The 20,193-nt window shown below is 40.7% G+C and overlaps 1 protein-coding gene across 1 annotated transcript; it reads right to left on the bottom strand.

Annotated features, from left to right (window-relative positions):
* Positions 1 to 1,998: 1,998 nt before the first annotated feature.
* Positions 1,999 to 14,205, bottom strand: RGS10 (regulator of G-protein signaling 10; the record flags this gene model as incomplete). Its single annotated transcript, XM_009580693.1, has 4 exons — positions 1,999 to 2,145; positions 5,744 to 5,887; positions 12,600 to 12,686; positions 14,087 to 14,205. Coding segments are annotated over 4 exons (497 nt in total), but the record flags the coding sequence as incomplete, so codon positions are not given.
* Positions 14,206 to 20,193: the final 5,988 nt, after the last annotated feature.

Below are 20,193 nucleotides of genomic sequence, written 5' to 3' on the forward strand. Positions count from 1 at the left end.
GAGTTCGTTATTACAGTGAATTTTTAAAAGAGGTAATCCTGAGATTACAAATAGTTGGCAAGTGCAGAACTGGATGGTCCCACTTCCTAGGCCCCATCACAACAAAAGGATTCATGCACGTGCTTACTTCGTTCCTATGCAGCAAAACACTGAAATACAACTTAAGCATGAAGTCAAATACCACTGAAAGTGCCTGAAGCAAGATTGTGACATCACCATTAAATCTTTTGAGAGCATAAAAGGAAAATGAACTCAGTGCATAAGAATTACATCTTAAAACATGCATACGGAGGCACTGACCTCTTCTTTGATTTCCTAAAAATGAACAGGCCATTTAGCTCTGGGGGAAGAATCAGAACTCCCGTTCCCGCTCTTACATCTAACTAGGGAAGAGCCCATGGAAACAATTTTCTTTACACATTACCTGCAAGAGTGGCTCAGAGTTAAAAGAAATAATCAAGTCTACAAGTGAGTTTGCATCCTCAAAAATTACAATCTAGACTTAGTTTTAAAACATTGATAGCAACAGTAATGTATAAAACGTATCTGGCCTTTCCAACAAAAAAGAACTATAAAACGATCAAAAGCTAACTGTGCATTTAGATTAGCCAGCACATAAACAAAAGTTCAAGAAAAGCAGTGCAAAACATGAAAGAGTAAATAATGAGAGAATGTGAAACAGCTAGACTACACACTGCGAAGCTTGTAAGTAGAGCATGTAGCTAATATGCTTTTGCAACTTAGTAACACTGGACTGAATGAATTCAAAAATATATGAACACCTAAAAAACTGTATGCCAAAACGTGCTTTTCAGCTCCGACACAGTCCCAGGACAATACGGAAAGCTCATTGGGAGCGTCTTCCTTTACCACCCTGACATTTTATCTTTGATTGCTCTGGGCAGGAATAAATTCCCCTTCCTCTCAAGCTTGATGTGAGAATGGCTAAACCACAATATCAACCCTCTGTTCCATTGCAGTTATCAAAAGTTACGATTAGGAAACCCTGAAATACTTCTCTGGGGCAAACAAAATTAGGCAGGGTGATTTTAGTAGAAAGCTTTTAGTAAACCAAAGCCAGACTTTGTTGGTTGGTCCTTTTCCAAGGTATTCGTGCCGCACAGAGCACGATTGCTCAGGAGACCTAGGAGAGACCAGAGGCTTCCCAATAGCGGCATCTGACACTGATGTTTTGTTGACATGCAGGACATGCCCCAGTCAAGCTTTGCTGAAATCAGTGTGCCCAAAGTGGGATATTAACTGTTAGGTTTCCTAATGGCTGTTAGAAGTTCTTCAGAGACTCCCTCTATCTTAGAGCTTTTTTTCCCAAGGGAATACAGGTTACGCCATCCTCTGAAGAAGGTGATTGTCTGCTGCAAAAATATGGGGGAAATTTAAGAAATACAGAAATGAAAATCATGACTAGAAAAGTGTTTTGATTCAACAATAAAGGCAAAGCAAAACAGGTATCACCTTGAAAGAACAAAGTTACACAGGAAGGGATTGGATTCTATTGAGCTTAACCCGGAAAGATGCTGTCCCTTCATGATTAAGTTTACTATGAATGACTCACCCACAAAGTATTGTGAAATGTACTCCTCAATAGCTTCTCCCAGTAATTCAGGATGTAAAAGCCAGTCACAAATAAAAATTATAAGGCAAAAATAAAAACCAACCACCCTATCTCCCATTTCTCATCATCATGATGCCTCACAAAAGAAAATACAACAATTGAAAGCATTTTAACTTGTGAAATATGAAATGCAATTCATGCTATGGAGGAATACCTCTGCCTTTTAGCTAGGAAACAGTCTTTCCATGGGTGCTTGGTTATTAGCTATCATGCAAAAACAATTAGTCGTTCAAGCAATTAAGAAGGTAAGTATCTTCTAAAAAGGTTTTGAGCTTTTCAAGCCCTAAATGCAACTGCTATAAACCTAGACTGTTCCTGAGTGTCATTTAGTTATTGTATTGCCTCTCCTGAAGAGATTCATTGTATCATGTGTTGTAAATTCTTGACGCTCTTTTAGCTGCAGTCTGAGCCTCTGGCGAATTCTCCTCTTGTTCCTCAGACTTCTTATGATTTAGGAATATGTCTGACTTTAAGAAGCGGCTGTAGCTGTCATATTTCATGAGATTGAATATCTGGTAGGAGGGAAAAAAAAATGACAAAAACAATCACCTAAGTAAAACTAGATTTTAAACGAGAAGCACAGTATATGAATTCTAATGTACTTTTGTTCTGTTAGTACTAAAGCATTACTAAAAAGCATGACATTAAAATACAGTTCAAACTCTCAAAAGGAGAGTGCATGTAGCAAACAATATTGTAGGTTCCGTGATCACTGTTTTGCAATAATGTCCGTATTAGTTTAAGAATCAGATTACGGTTTTCACAAAAGCCAACTTTGAAAACCTAATACTGAAAAGTGGGAGGTCCCACGCCATGGTCACTATATAGGATTTTACAGCTGATGAGCAGGTAACTGCACGTGTGGACAAGCCAGGACATGGTCCCCTCCCACAGCAGCCTTAGCTCTGCAGAGCCACCAGGAGCAAAACCTAGCGAAGGTGTCCTTCTGGCAGGGTAGTAGGAAGATATTCAGAGGGATGAAGCAGAGCTGAAGAAAAAAAGGTACCTTTTAGGCACCCTTCTGACTGCAGTTACTCTTGAACATTACAGAATAGCTCATTACACATGCAGAGCACTGGGTAATTAAGAAAAGCCTCTAAATAATTTACACAAATACTGAAACTGCAAACCGAATCTAAACTGAAACAACTGGTTTAACCAATGTTTCTTAAATTTACACCAATTCTCCTATCCTTTTTAGATTACTACACAACTGAATGCCAAGACGGGTCTCAGGCCAGATCAGAAATGTTGCAGATACCTGCCACAAAAAGCTGATCTGGTACAGATGTAATTTGCCAGTTAAAGTGTGGTTTAAAATTGGTGATAGATTAAACTTGTGCCATCAGGCTTTTCACTAGCCCAAGACCTGCCCTGATTCCCACAGCCAGTATACAGCCAGTATGGAAGCATGAAGTCAGCATTGAGTACAGCTTTTCTCTTCCAGGGCTGGAGTTCAGGTTCATCCCTCAGCACAACTGCTTTCTCTTCTATTTATACCCATTTCAGACAAAAAAGCTAGAAGTCATTTGGCATTTTCTGAAAACAAAGGGGCTTGGGAGAGGAGCCTGGAATCTGTTCAGGTGTCAAGGTCAGGGCTATGTTTTGCTTGGTCTTGAAACAGAGGGGAAGGAAAAAAGTAAACCTCAAAACTATAATTGAGGCAAAACCAAAGCCTACATCACTCTCTATGATTTCACTGGTGGAGCCTCTCTGAGTCATGCTTCACGACCGATTACATTTTATGGTACTCGGAGTAACTAAATTTCCAAGAGGAATTTCTGGATTCTGACCTGTATGCGTGGATAACTGGAGCTTTACCTTTACAGACCTCATTTCTAACTGATAGTACAACTGAGGACATAACTGTTTGTTGGGTGGGGGAAAAAAAAAAAAAAGAATAATCTCAAACTGCTTTTTCATTTCACATCCTCAAGGAACTTGGACAGACAAAGGCAAACACACAAAACTTGACTGTTCTTGTGTGTGTGTTTGCTGAAATACCCACTTGCAAATAAATTACATGAAGCATTTTACTAACCACTGTTTGTTTACATATTTAAATATTTAAGTTCATGTTTAAAACAGTGGAAATCTTGCTTTATAAGCTACATATTGGAAGACAAAAAATCCCAAACGCCCTCTCGATGTAGACCCAAATCAACGCAGTTAAGCAAAGTCAAATTACACTTCCTGGTGTTGGCTAACTACAATATAATCAAATTTATCCAACTAGCTCAAGGGAAAAAAAATTGTAAGGAAGACATCTTCTGTTAAAACATCATAAGTCAGTGTTAAGAACTTAGACCCCTCTTGTTCCTGGTATCATTTAAAGCATCTCCCAGAGAGAAAGAGCACTGTAAGATCAGAATCTTCTGGAGTCTGGTCAGCCAAATGCACAGAACAGAGAGATTATATATTCACATGCGAAAGCAAAATTCTCTTTTTCCCTCCCCTCCTCTCATCGCCTCCATGGAGCAGGAGCATTTACTCCATAAGTATTTTGAAGTCTACAGATTTCTATGAACCACTCTAACACCACTTCATTCAGCATGAACAACTGCCTCCAAGCTATTTGTTTAAGGCCATCCCATAAGCACAGAACCACACCCCACAACGAGCCCCTTTTAAATCAGTAGGTCTCTGGAGAACTGAAGTGCTAGTTACCAGTAATGCTGTAGACCAGATTGTGGCTTTCAAGCTCTGCCTTTTTATACTTCAGACACTCAGTGCCAGCAGTAGTTAACACTGTTCTTCAGAGAACAAATTATACCACTCTTCATAACTTTATAAGGATTGAAAACTACAGAAGATCATAACTCTTCCTGAACTATTATCTAATAACAATAAACAGAAGCTTCAAGCAGTGGAAACCTGCAACAACCCATAAATGCTCTCTCTGCATATGGTTTTAAAAGTTCACAGACTTTCTTCCCACGCTAGTGGGATTCCTCTACCACTGGTCTAGCATGTTTCCAGTTCAGGTATTACTAATCCCTGGCTGTTTGTGTGCACGCTCATTTGTAAAACCGCAAAACATTTTAACTCCAGTAGTCTCTCCAGCTTCACTCTCATTATCACCCACCCTGAACTGCAGTGCTTAGATTTACCAGAACATTTTCTTTCCCTTCCCCCAAGTCAGAAATTCTTCCATGAAAAACTTTACTTCTTCACATGGAAATTGAGTTTCAGACATTTCCACTGCTAATGCCTTGGAACCTACTTGAAAGACAGCAGAGCCTTTGCTCCAGCCGGTGCCCAACTAACGTATTCAGTATCTGATGTGAAATGGGTTGAAAACACTATTTAAATCAGCGTGCTGTTTCTCCACAAAAGAAAAGAACCAAATGGAAAACACAGGTAGTCCTGAGGATGGTACAGAAATTAAAAATAGTACAGACTGCAAGTGCTGGAAAGCTGTAGATAAGAATGACTCACTTTATAACTTATACTTTAAAATAAGCTAAATATCAAGAAAATTTACCACCAAAAGACATGCCTGCAAAATGTCACCTAATTTCTACCAGACCTCCCAAGATCTGTAGGAAAAGGCAAAGCAGATACCAACTCCTCTTTTAAGTTTTGTGTGTTTTCAGGCTTTTCAGGAAATTGCATTATATTCATATCAATATAAATACCAAAACAAAGCACAGTGAAGAATCTTGAGCTCTCAAGGAAACCAGTGGCAACTACGGAAACAAACATCAGCAATGACTCAGCACAAGTGAACACACAGGAAAACGTAGGCACAAAGTTAGTCAGCTGGGTGATTCTTGAGCTACCAGCAGAGGAACCCAGGAGAAAACTTCATTCAATTTTCCAGGAAAGTCCTGAACTGGAATTAGCATGGTTGCGCTGAGTCTCTTAACTAATTGGCCCTAGTGAGATGGGGCCAAGAACCTGGGGTACGGCGCATCCACCCTCAGAGCGGCTGCATTAATATCCCCAATATGGAAGCAACCCAGCCCTGTGCCTACCTATTCAATCCATGCCACAGGTAGCAGTAGACAGATTCCCACCTTTCCTATACTAGATTGTGCTTAGAAAACAGAGTCCATTAAAAGCAGACAAAACCTGAAGAAACTGTGTTCTTGAAGGAATTAACTTTACCTGGTCCTGGAGCTTCTGAAACATGAGAGGGTGAGGTGTCTCCAAAATGGTCTCATTCAAACGGGACTGCCCTTCAACATTGACTTGGGAGGAAGCTTTACTTGACAGGAAAGTCATGTAAATTTCTTTAGCTTTTTCCTGCATCTGCAAAAGGACGTATTTATTTAAAGAATTATTTGCTGTGGCAATATTCTCTGTATTTGTTAATGTTTTGTTGGAGACTACTCTAGGTCACTTACTTCTTGAGGTTCACATCCTAAAATCAAAACATAGTCTGAATTAAAAAAGAAAACAAGTAACAAAACAAATATACATAGATTAGCTTATTTGTGTATATTCATTTGTACTGGAGGAAAAACATCTCTGCAGGTCAACTCCTGCACTGACATAAGTGGAAGCTACCAGTATTCAGCTCTTAGGTTAAACAACAGGTTGTGATGTTTGTGTCTGAGTACCAGTGTAAAACTGCTCAGCATCATCAACTAGGCCTTGTCTTCACTATTTAGAAGACTATTTTTACTAACAGATAATCAGTATGTGCAAGGAACCCAGAAGAAAAAACACTGTGGAAACTTGCTCTTACTGCAAGGCAAAACTAAGCAAAATTAGTGTATAATCCATGCTACTGCTAGATAACCTTGTCATACTACATGCTTTGTCATAACTACATTTTTACCTCAGGGCAGCTCATGTGCAACACTGACTACGTGATTAAAAAAACCCAACAATTTGACTAATGGTAAAGATAAGACTCTCAAGAGCCTCTGAAAGGTGATAAATAGGCATAGGTGTGACTTGCAGAAAGCAGTCTGTTAGTGTTTGCCCTGATTTCAGCAATCCTGTTTCAGTGGTGTCCTCTTGATAAATCAGTAACAGTGATAACATTTTGACCCTACCTAGCACCTTTAAGCTTCAAAGCAGTAAACGAGTGGCCACAATCCTCTGAAATTCAATGGAAGCTCCCCCTTGACCAGAAGGTTGGGTAAGAGAAAGCCAGTGGGGGAGAAGAGAGCCAAGCCAGGCAGGAGGCAAGCCTCCCTGCTGCAATCTGAATCCTGCACACTGAAAACAAGCCCCGTGCAGCAGCAGGCACTGTACGATCCCAAGCCATGGGTATTCGTCAGTGTTCCCCATCGTACATCTAATGAGCAACTGCATCTCCGGACCAGCACCAACTAAAGGGCTATGTCTTTGATGGGAAGTGGGCTTGAAGAAGGAAGCATTTAAATCCTTGCCCATGAAGGAGTCACAGAATTTCTTTCATGTTTTACAGCTGAGAATCAACATTTGGGGATAATTAGAAGAAAAGCTACATGTGTTTGACAATTCACAAGGCCTAAAGAGTTAACTCTCTCACTGCTGAAGGGGATGCACATTTTCCAGGAGTATTCCTTTTTAAAACAGATTATTCATCTGATGGGTAGAACATCACATGTCAGGTGCATCAGGTCGCAATGAAGTGTTTTTAACAATTTCCAACCTTTCCAGTTTCACAGATCAGGGAGGACTGGGTCAGCCATGTTTGTTCTAAATGAGTAATTAATCCAATTGATCAGAGGTGTGACTGTTTTAACTGGTAAAGTTAATACCCTAATGCAGACACAGTAAAGGTACCTTTAGCTATTATCGCATGAGCAAGCATAAGTGATTGTACTGCCTGTCAGTCCTACTTAAATAACTTTTGAACCTGCTGCCCAATTTCAACCATATTTAAAAGGGGGGCAAAGGACTGAGAAATAATTACTCTCCTACTGATTCCATGGAAAAGAGTGGCGAGAGAAAGGAAAGGGAGAGAAAAAGCAGCACATGCACCAAGGGAAAAGCTGCAGTATACGTTCAAAAGTTACCTACTCTACTTGAACTGCCAGCATGTACTCAGCTGCTGGCTAATCAATGCACACATAGCTCCACGTCAGCCACAACACAAGGTGCTGCTTGCCCAAGGAACACAGGAGCCAGCTGGGCACAGTAGAGAAAGAGCAGAGGGAGGCTTGAGGGGAAACACGAAACAAGAAGTACTGTGAGGAAGTTTAAAGAACATGGACGGGAACAAGAGGATTGTGTGGGAGGTTGGTGAAATGGGGAGGATCTCTGGATTTTGTGGGGAAGAATGACAAAGGAAGGAAATGAAAGAGCTGTGGTAGGGAGATGGGGTCGTTGGAGAGACGCAGGGGACCTGACTTTATAGTCATGGGGAAATATGGAAATGCATAGCTAAACATTAAGAGTTCTGCTGCACGTGGAACAATTGTTACGCTACATCTACGCGTCAGTCGTAGAGCATCAGTTTAACTACAATAAATTTTTTTTTTTAAAGAAAGTACTGTTAAAGCTACCAGTATCTTTATACGTCCCCCAAATGACATTCAGGGAGAGCCAGGGTCAGGCAGAGAAGACAGCGATGTTCCCTGTTCGGTGCATGGCATTCTTTATTCTGTGTCAGCCTGAAACTAATGCCTCAGCACAGGAGACACTACTCTGGAATTTAAACAACACTTAAACTGGGATCTTGTTCACAGGTGGTTATTAAAGGATTTCTGGCACTTTTCACTTACATCTGTGTGCTCGCCTCAGCATCCGTGCCAAATTCCCATTTGGAGTACAAAGTTCTGTCTACAGAAATCCCCCTCACTATTCAAGTGGATACAATATTCTCTCCCACTTCCTTTCCTAAGGTCAAATTCAGCTCTCAAGCATGTGTGGTTCCCAAATGAGGTAAATGGAAGTCCCAGATGCTCGTCAGAACAGGCTCCAGCAGTTAGCAGCTGTGCAGCATTACCCAGTCCTGCTCAACCATTGCCACATTCCACATGGGAACTGGCAGAATAAACTCTTGAATAGGTATACTTTGTTCTGAAATTGTTCTCTACAAAACTTCTCGACATGGGTATTTTGGTGCGTTTTAGCCATAGCTGAAAAGATTCTCTGTTGTTTGAAGCATTTATTACAATCTGTAATTTATATTTAAAACTTAGCTGCAAGAGAAGAAACATTTAAACCTTGCGAAGTAGCACAACGGACACGTTGTTTATTTTATTAACAGTCACAAATGCAACAGCATATGACTAACTCCAATAAAATATTTAAAGTTAAATTTTATTCACTCATCCCCACCACTCCCATTTCAATAATTAAATGTGTCCTAAGATGATGACCATATGGGTGGCAGCAGAGCTCACTGCTACAAGTGGACTTGACCTAATTCCTTCCTCAATCTTCGCTAAAAATTACACTTCTATTTTAACTTCAATTTTAAAGGAATATCCTTTTTTTTTTTTTTTTTAACTACAGAGATATGCCTTGAGCTGAGAGGAGGAGTTTGTGCTTTCCTGCTGCAAGAAGATAGGCTGAATCCAGTCCATCTAAAACCTGCCTAGACCAGTAATGTAGTCTGCTAGCCGCCTAGCTCTGCAGATGCTGAAAGACTCCCCAGCTCCCTGAAACATGCGTGCGTTTTGTATTAGCTCTCCCAAACAGGAAAACAAACACAAACTCATGGAGCAGTTTGGTCTGAACTCCATTTCTGCCTTCTCCTGACTAAGTGTTCCCATCACTAGTCTAGAGCCAACACAATAGTCAAGAGCCTGGCTTCTTCTTGCCAGCACTCCCTCTGGTCCTGTGATCTAGCAATCCTGGCTGCAGAGTGACTCACAGTCAAGACGAAGGGGACAGAGAAGATATATCTGCGCAGCATCTTGCAGGATCTGCCTGTGTTGGCTTGATATAAGTCAGCTTCTAGGCAGAGCCCACATGACTGTGGCTAGAGTAACGACTGAACCAAATCTAGTAAGTCTTGAGGAAAGGCCCAGGATATTTTCTTAGAATGGCACTAATGCAGTTAGACAGTTTGCAACCAACAGAAAGCAGGAGCAGAGTGAGCCTGCACCTACCTGCGAAGACCAGAAAGGACATGAGGGAAGGACAGAACATTTACTGAGCCAACCACCCTAATGGTATACCAGCCTATACAAAACCAAACACTGCTCCAGGCTGACGCAGAAGAGATGACAATAACACTAGGTACAACGGATACTTAATCCACTGGCCAGGTGGTGACCTTTGTGCAAGTTTAAACTAACCAAGAAAAACCCCACGCTAACACTCTCATGTCAAGTAATGAAAAGTTTATCTTATACTTTAAAAATAGGAAAAAAAAATCCCATTTAATTCAGGTTAAATTGAAATCAGCTTCATCTGACCAAAAGTCTAAGTGTCTATGAGCTAGTTTCTGTGGTAAACCAGTTTTAATGAGAAGCAGGTTATAAACCAAGTTGGTTTTAGAATACTTTGCTCACATTAGATAGATACAAAGTGATTTCTGTAAGAGTCTTTTTCAGAAGACAAATTCATGCTTCATGCTATCATAAACACTGGAAAGATTTCTATTTTTAGTTCTTTTTCTAGCTTTGTAAATTATCTAAACAAAGCCATCCATAAGCAGTAGCTATAAAAACTTACTGTAAGTCTGTGTCATTCTAAAGCACATTGATTCTAGCCAGCTATAATAGCTTTGGCAGTACTAGACCATACTGTATAATGATTGGTACTGAATAATTAAGCTAAATGGAACCTAGCTAAGTCTCTGTCCATTCATTTCATTCAAGAATTCAGTAAGCTACTATCTCTATACATCAGTTTACCATTTCCTGTACTAGCATGTGCAATCCTAAAATAGCTAAAAAGATGGAAATTACCTAGCAAGGGAAAACGCGATTATTATCCCACTGCAAAATGTGGGACCTTGCAGAAGGATTTTAAAATGCAGTTTGATACCTGTCCAAGGGGTATCAAGAAAAGGCTACATACCTCTTGGCTAGGACATTGTACGACATCCAAAGAAAAAATATCTGCCCTGAACAAAGCAAAGGGTTCTTCCTATTTGGTCGTGGACTGTTATGCTGACCTCTACTTCACCAGCTCCGAAAGCAAATGTATTTAATGGAGTAGGGAGATCAAGAATACCTAGATCCCCAACCCAGCATACCGAACATACCAGCCAAGATGCTGTATGGACGTTAGGGGACAAAAGAGAGGAAACGCTTTGTCACAAACTGACAATAATGAGATCTGCAGCTTGTGCTGAAGCAGAGCCAGGTCAGTGGGACTGAAGGTACCACGCTTGCCTAGACAGGAGATGGCTTCCAGCGCAACCCAGACAGGCTGCAGTTGAAAGATTCCCTTACAGGAGAGGGAATCCAGCTACTGATACTGCTGCCATCATAGTGGCATCTAGCACAGTTCCCTCTTTTATCCCACCTCATTTACTTTATTTCTCTTTCTGCCTTACATCTTACAGAAAAATAGCCCAATTAGTTGTTCTTTTCTGAAGACTATCTGCATGCGTGGAGCTTAATGAGGGAGGGAAGCAGGTAAATACACGAAGCTGAGATAGTGCTAAATATTACAAAGTGTGCAGTCAAATTGAACATTTTCCTCTTCTTGCAAAAATTATTATTTTTGTATTTTTTATGGATTTATCAATACCAAAAAATACTCACAAGTGAAACAAGCAAATTGTTTTGAGGGGAATGCTTTTTCAGTGCAAAATAGAGAATTATTTACAGAAAGTAGACTCCCCTCTCAAAAATATATTTTGTTGAAAACCCAGGGATTTTTTTTGTTGAAAATCTGCTGGGAAACAGTTTCAGCTGACCATATTTGACTGACCTTAAGAGAGAAATCCTGCAGTCCGGACACAGCTCGCTTAAGCCTGTGCTTTATAACGCCCCTAGTAGCCCAGCTCCCCCACCTGATTCCTATTCCCTGATGTTTCTGACATTACTCAAAGCATGTATGGTCCCATTTAAAGCAGGTTTAAGTGGCATTTTCCCAGCCTCACCTCCTCATGGTACTCTGCTTACTTTGGCCAGAAGAGTGCAAAAGGGGCTGTACATTTGCACCCATTGCCTTCTAAAATGCTCGCTTTGGCAACAAGAGCTGCACACATGTGAAAAGCATAAAGGTGGGATTTCAAAAAAAGGGCTTTTGGGATTTAGGAGTCTGACTCTCAAGGACAGTGATGCTCAGCTGGAGTTTTGAAACTACTTCATTTCAGGCTCACAGAATCCTCGTCTCAAAGATCAAATAAATTTGAAATTTCTCAAAAAAAAAAAAAAAATCACGAAAACTTCCTCAGAAACAAGCAAACAAAACACGGTACATATTTTAGAACTAACTCTGTAGGCTTCAAAGCCTAAATGTGAAAGTGGATCCTGTGTTGCTGGTGGATCTAAATGTAGACGAAGATCCAAGCAGTGGAAAAAACTTATTGGAGGTGACTGGTTGAAAAATTTCCAATAGAATAGTTTTTACTAGAAAAATATAGCTTTCATGAAAATGAAAATGCTCTGGTATATAGCAATTTGAATAAATATTTAAACAAAAAAAGTCTAAATGGACCCTCAATTTCTTTCGTTTTGTAACTTGTAATTTGATAAGGCAAAACTTTTCATTTTGGTATTGTAAAACATTTTGTTATTTTTATGTTCCACTAAAATATTGTAATAGTGTATATTTTCACGTAATAGCCGCTATGCTGTAAAAAAAGTCCTGAATGAAATGTCTTCATACTTTCAAGCAAGATGATGCAACATCAATGAATTAAACCTTTTGCTATTCCCAAGCAACAACAAAAAGCTCAGAGTTTTCAAAACATGGGAAACTTGACAATTTCAGCATTTTGTTTTGATTTGAAATAGAACCAGCTTTGTTTCCAAACAATTCCACCACTGTGATTTCAGTGCAATTTCTTCAAATATATTTATTTGCGCTCACATGAAGCATGTTATGCAACAGAAATGTTACAGCTCCAGCTCTGAAACTTTGTTGACAAGCAAGATTTATTTAGGAAACATACCTGTTTTTTTCCCTGTGTTTTCTTAAATTCTTCACATGCTAGCCAGAACAAAACATTTTCTTCACTAAATTCTTTCTTTAAAAATTCCTAGGGAAAAGAAAAACAAACAAACAAACATTAGGATCCAATTTCTCAATTGTTCTTCTCTCTTCCTACTATAGCTATTAAAACTAAAAGCTGCCTACGGCTAGCTTTACTATGGCATGAGTTTACATAATACAGTGTAACAGAACCACTGCATTAGTGCATCTGCACACTACCAAGACACAAATATATTCAGCACTTTGAAAGCACATTCCAGTAGAACGATGAGCTACGTTTAATCTCAGAGCATATCAGTAACTAACAAGAAGAGTTTCTTCAGTCTCCCTTAAATAACTTGAGCAATTTTACAGCCATTACTCAAAGGGAAATCCAAAAATATATATATATTCTCATGTAGTGTATTTCTGATTTTTTAATGAGTAAAATCTCTACAAATAAAAGTGTTTCTAAACATGACCATCAGTGGCAATAAATTCACTTAAGTAAACTAAAGCAGAAGACGTATTTGCGTTCTCTAGGCAGTGTTTAAACAAAGCACATTCCTCCAAAAGTGAGGCGTGTTTTAAAATGGGGAAAAAACGTACATTAAATTTCTTTACAAAACATAATGACTGAAATATTTATAGCTCTAAGATCATCAGTTTTCTCTTTCAGCTGTTAGAAAACAGAAATTAAGTAACACCAAGAATTAAACAGCACCAAGATTACTTTTTTTTTTTAAAGAATTCTAAATCACACTGTTTTGTAATTCTAGTTTACATCACTTTTCAAACCAGTCTGGCAGGAAACCATTTTATCCCTGTGCATTTTATCAGTGCTTGGTATGGCAAAACCATACTCAAGTAGGTAGTTCCTATTCCTATAGCTAGTGGCAAGAAGGCCTTGAAAAACCAACTCACCACCCTCACCTAATTAAGCTTCAAGCCTGCATTTTGAGTTGCACAAGCCCACACTTCGTAGTAAACTTAAAGGGAATTCTTTTCAGTACAGCTGCTGCAACACAGAATAAGAGCCACACAGAGTTATCAGGCTCAGGAGCTGTTAGTGGTAACTCACTGCTTAAGTAAGGGCAACGTATGAGAATAAAGAGCGCAGGATCAGTCCTCAGTGATAAATAATGCTTGGCAAGAGAGATCAGTGGCTCAAGGACTGTAGTTTATCCAACAGTAACTTGTTAATCCTTGCAACAGCTGATAGATCCGATTAGAAAGATGCAGCCAAAAGTCTTCCATGTGCCTTATGAGAGCAGGCTGCAGTTGCAGTGGGCAAAAAGGCTCAGAAGCTCAGCAAATGCCACAGCTCCAGCTCTGCCACCACATATCTAGAAGGATGCATGCCTATGTGCTTACAGCACTGGCACAGCTGCACCATTTATGCTGAGACTCATTCGGCTTTAAACCCTAATTTCGGTTTATATAAATATCCATATTTAATATAGCAACCCTAAATCGTTTCACTCCTTCTGGATCTTCAAGGAGGTTCTCCAGTGACGTAGCCCATTTTGAGGTTCCTTTCAAGGTTTGGTGGCTGCTGCTTGGGTGACCCTCGCTGTCATTTATCTCTGGAAAAAATTGAAAAAACCGCCATCTTTGTTAGAAGCGATGAACGTCACATGCATTTCTTCCCCATTGCCCTCTGCACCCTTGGATTATAGCTGCTCTCTTTAAAGGAAACACCATAAAACTGAAAATAAACACACACACATATTTGAATTCTGCTTTGCCTGTAAGGAGGTAAAAATGCCTCGCAGTTATATAATTCATGAGCACGTAAGTAGGCACTGTCACTGCTTTATAGGAGTTCAAGCATCTTTTGCATGTGGAACACAATGACCGCAGCCTGTGTAGTAAAAGGACCACTTGTCTTTTGTTCTGGCACTGTCAATGACATTGCTTCTATAAAGCAAATCCTGGTTAGTCACACACATGACATTTATTTTTAAGAAAAGAATCATCGCTGGAGGTTGTAAAAAGGCAAAGAGAGAAAGAAAAATAATGCTTTGTTTAGCAGGAGAACAAGTCCAATATGTTAACCCAGACTAACAGGAGGAAAGACAGCTAGCTGGCAGAAAAGCCTCATTCCAGCTGAGTCGACCTGCTATTGGGCAAGTGGTATTTGGGTGTTTTTTCTGTTTGCTTGTTTGTTTTCAAGTCCACTGAAATTCTGCTTTTATAAGGTGTACTGGACTGTGCCCACATCTTATCTGCCAGCCAGCCTTCTCACAGATAGGAGAGATGGTATACATTTTTTAATTTTTCTATCCCAAGGACAAATACGTTACATCCAAAGCTGGTGATGCCAAAAAAATTGTTTGCTGGCTACCCATCAGAAAACCTGTTACTTGGGAAGACTCCATGAATTTTACTGCTGATCTGAAAAACTCCAAAACAGACATAAAGCGCTTGGCCTTCTTTCCTCTCACACACAAAATGCCCAGGGAAGACAGCAGGAGTGCAGGCCATGAGAAGTCAGGCTAAGAGCTCCACTTCAGGTCACTACACACAGGAAAGGTGCACAAAACTCTTACTGTAATCAATACAGCTTCTATTTATTTCTACAACCCCTTCATTTCTCCCTACCAACTTATTGGAAATATGGATCTTAGTAACTTCTGCTCAAGCTCTGTTAAAAAACTCTTCCTCCACCATGAAACTAAACCTCAGAAAGTATCTCAAAAAACTATCTATGCAGAGCTATACTATCAGATGCCCTTTTCAGCTGGTAGCTAGAATGATAAATGCTAAGGTTAAAGCCCTACAAAATATTGGCACGACAGCAAAGCCTACTGAGTTTTGGTTGGTAGGGACCTGCAGAGTCTATTTGTTTTCCTAACAGTGAGATGGACCACTGTTTTAAATGAACACCTCTTCTCCCTTGATAGGAGTGTTTTTTTTAATACAGGAGAAATTACAAAGCTGGAAAAGAGGTAAACTTTCTGGAGCCGTGGATTCCATACCCATTGCCTAATACTGAGAGATCTACACTCATGCCCCAAGTAAATACAGACGTAAAAGAAAGGAATGCATCTAAAATAATTGAGCAAATGCTCACTGCAGGCTACATTTTTCATGTTGTAAACCCTGTCTCTCCTTTGTCTGTCCTGCTCTCGCTCTATGATGCAGTTACAGCACCAACCTGAAATCTCTTACACAATGAATGCACGACTCTATGCCTCACAGAACCCCTTAGGACCCAAGATTATAACCCATTTGGGTAAGGATTGTACAGATTGGTATCCAAAGCAGCAAGTATACCTACAGCTCTGTATAAGAAACACACGGTCTGCTAATTAAAGGTCAAGGGTCAGAACCTGAGGATTGTCTCCAAACTACTACTGCAGACTTCACACGTGACACAAGAGTACAGTGAGTTAACTGTGCCTCAGTTTCCCCTCCCCTCATGCAAAAGGATGTGGTTCTTGATTATCACTTGCAAAATTTATTTTAGGAACCTGATTCAAAATATCTGGGCATCTAAGTTCAGTAAAATCTGTGAGATTTAAGTGGGAATAGCCAAGTACATTGGAGCAGAACACAGTTACTTCTGAGGAGCTCGAATCTCACCTGCAAGCAGAATGGCAGCTCTGTGTGTACAGCTGCTAATGGCCTGAAGAACCAGGCCATTTCCTTATTTAATATATGATTTAGCACAGAACATATAGGTGAGATTTTATTTCTAAAGTTTCTTTTCCAGCCAAATTTTAAGTGGACATTAATGATTACTTTGAAAAGCATGTATTTCAATAAGCCAATGCAATACAGGGCAGACCCAGTGCCATGAAAACCTAAAAAAAAAAATTCTGGTAGTCAAAGTAGTCAAAGGCCGGAACAAGTGCTTCCACGCACCCGGGATACATCGATCTGCTTCTCCTCAGCTGCTTTCACTGGTCTCTCATTTTACTGCTGGCCATTCTCTATCTTCCCTGATGACCATTCTCCCCAGCTTCCTCTAACTTCCAGCCTACCCAGCACAACCCAATTCCATCCACCGTTTATGTTCCCCCTGCTCCTCCTTGTCACTCTCCAAACCCTGCACTCTCCTATGACCCTGCTCCCTTTCTCCCTACCTTCTCCTCCTACAGCCTTAGTAGAAAAATTTGGTTTTGAAGGGAGGACCTATATGACTTCTTCCCAACATCCATTCTGCTGAGCCTTGTTGTACAGGACTCTGTTACTTAGTTTGTTTCCTCACTTAACCAGCTCCCCACAACCCAAAAAGTACTGTGGTACTGAGATGAGGCTTGCTTATACAATGCAACCCTTTCATTTACCCCTTGCCTCACTTATTCAAGCTGGGAGCTCCCCAGAGCAGAGGCTATGGGATGGCGCAGGTGCGGGGCAGCTCTGCCGCGCTGGCGCAGGTGCCACAACCAGCCACAGTCCCAGCTCAGCCCAGGCTACAGCTCTCAGCATCAGTCCGCACCGAGGCAGGGGACACCAGCCGAAGTGTCACAACGGAGGCAGACCCTCGGACCGCCTGTATATAATAAACGCAAAAGGCCAGAGAACATTCCTGGATCCTGCCATCAGGTAGCGCAGCATAGCTTTTGTCCTGAGCAGTCCCCCAAAAACATAGTAATTGCATCCAAACAGCCTGCTGGGGACATCGCTTGGCTGGCACCACCCTTCCCGCTGTGCCTGGGGCAACACGGCTGTCAGGGGCCAAAGCCATGCCAGCGAACTTGCCAACAGCTCTGGAGGGCTCAGGTCTGCCTGCTGGGCATGGCACTGATCAAGTTCTCTCCCTCCAGGCTGAGTACCATTAATCCCCATGTTCAGCGTTCCTTTGCAACCACCGTACAACATTAACATTCCCCTTCAGCGCAAATGTAAATAGGCTGCACATGATACATGACAATAGGAAACACCCTGAAATTTTATGAGGATATTAAAACTGCTGGGTATTTCTACTATACCCCATTAAATACACCATCACAAACATTTTTTCTAATACAAAAGTGATCCCTCCAATTAGGGCCGTAACTTCCCACTCCACATGCTGGTTTAATTTAACAGATTTGATGTGTGATTTCTAGAATTTTTTTTAAGAGGTTAAAAGATAGGAAAGAGGTTTTCCCCACAAGTGACTCAAGAAGCTAATGCCCAAATCCATATCCCATAATACGTTGCTAAATTACCTTAAAAATGAAACTTCCACTGAAGTACAATTTAATGAAAGTCTGAAACAATTTACTTTAGAAGGCGATACTGCAATAAACGTAATTACATGAATGACCCTCCTGAAACCTATTTATTTCTGTTTGCTATTTATAAAGATAACTTTCTCCTGTTAAAAATCATCTGGTGACAAAGCTACGTAATATACACTTGGAAATAACAAGCTCGATACCAATGTTTAAAAACCAAAATGTATACATTAGAATGATCTTTTAAATGAGGAAGGCAGACATTTGCTGTTACTGAAAACTGGGAGATAATTTTGTGCATCAAAAAGTGTGTTACAAAATGGCAGTTCTTCCACCAATATTCTGTAGAAGTAACACACAGAATGTACAACAGATTATAAACATGCTAACTACATTTCTTACTTTCATAGGAAAGTGCTTGCTATCTTTTTATACGGGTTAGAAACCAAGAGGCAGAGAAAGCCAAAAAGCACGCGCAGTGGAGCACAGATGTAGAGTCTCTGCTGAAGCAAACTTTCCACTGAGTGTACGACCATAACACAACTGCTTGCATGATGTGCAGTGGCCAGCTGCTTCTACAAACGCAGTAAATGATTAAGTGCTTACTTTAACAGCACCATGACTTTAGAGAAGAACCCTATACTAAGCCAACAAATAAGTAGTTACATTAGCTGGAGCATTATTTTAGAGAAGAATCTTATACAAGCTGCCTTCCCCCACCACACAATAGTACTGCCACATTAGACTGCGGATAAAGGCTCTGTGTAAGCGATAGATATAACGGTAAGTGCAGCACTAATAACACTGTAATTATCAGTTGAAGTGTGGTATCAAAAAAGGCAAATATTTGCATTCTCCAAACAGGAACTTGGACAGAAAGTGTCAATAACATCAAAATATACAACTTTGCAGGTCAAAACCCACAGTCCTGGCCCATGCTTTCGACAAGCACAAAAAAACGTGGAAACCCATCAAACTTTTAGAGATTCAGGTGCAGCTAATTGAGTTAGACATGCTAATCCGTCTGCCTCCCAGAAGGGCTACGCAGAACGGTTTCCCAAGCTGCTGTCATTCTCAAACTGTTGATACAGCGGCCTGCGTGGCACCGTACCAAACAGCACAGACCCACGCACCTCACAGAACCCCGCTGAAGGCACCCCTTACCCAAATGCCTCTTCTAACTGCCTCCTTCCCGCACACACCTTTTGCAAACTCCTTAACAAAAGACAACCGGCACACAAACAGTAGATATGACAAAAGCACCATGTAAATAGCATATTCCTTTTTCTATATTTAAACATTAATATACAAGGTTAAGAAAAGCCGCCCCAGTTTCTTCTTGAAGAACTTCTGATCACACTGCGTTTTCCCCGTTTTCACCCGGATCATAAAGCTGCGAGTCACGAACCTTTGTTATTACTTTAAAAGTACTCTGAATACCTTGTCTTTTCCTACGGTCACCAGAATGACTATCCAGCAGCAATCACCAGCCTGGAACTAATAAATCCAAGGTTATGAAACAGTGGGAAACTTCATAAGTAGGCAGCTGAAAAGGGAAAATTCCCTTACTTTCCATGTATGCAAGCGCCGCTGGATGAATCCTCACAATTTTTTCCTAGTAGCAACTGAATTTTAGACCTTTTCTCTACAGAAGGGCTGTCCTTCGCACACTTTGGTTGTTCAAAGTGTGAGCCTCAACATCCTCTTTTGACTGTCTCTAGCAACAGATGGCTACTGGATTCCACTTTTAACTATAAGGAAGGAAACTAAAGGGACGTTCCGCTTTTGTAGCATCTCTGGAAGTGTTCACCAGACATGTATCCTTTAAAAAAAACCAACCAACCAAACAAAAAAACCACCAAAAAAACCCAACTCTAGACAAACACCGCACTTGGCTTTTTTTAGAAAGATTGTAACTTCTTACTCCACGTTATAAAATGTAGTATCATCTTCCGGGATTCTGAGTTTGTAACTTTTACCCCAATCGTTTTAGCAATGATATATATTACCCCCTTTGAATCCACAGACTTACAGCATCAGAGATACCGCGCCATGAGATGTCCCATAACAGCACAAACACGCTACAACGCCTGTCTGCAGAGGGAACTGTGAAGTCCTACATTTATCGCTCCTTGCTAACTTCCATTCCAGTTTAAGACGCTCCCTCCAAAGGCAAACTCTTCAAAGTCAATTTAGAGCTTGAACAATCACGCTCTGATGTTCTGGGCTATTGCCTCGCTACCAATAACAGCGACAGGCAGCAGTTCGCAATTAAAATTTGGCTGATGAGGCATAAGCCCGAGCAGAACCCAGTTCCCTCTTCCGTGCAGCTGCTGGAGCGGGAAGGACCGCGCTTCTTTCCCCAGCATGGTTAGTTAATGCCGGTAACAGCCCCCCAGAGCC

Source organism: Fulmarus glacialis, unplaced genomic scaffold (genome assembly GCF_000690835.1).
Source record: "Fulmarus glacialis isolate BGI_N327 unplaced genomic scaffold, ASM69083v1 scaffold39410, whole genome shotgun sequence".
In the NCBI taxonomy this organism is placed as follows: Eukaryota; Metazoa; Chordata; class Aves; order Procellariiformes; family Procellariidae; genus Fulmarus; species Fulmarus glacialis.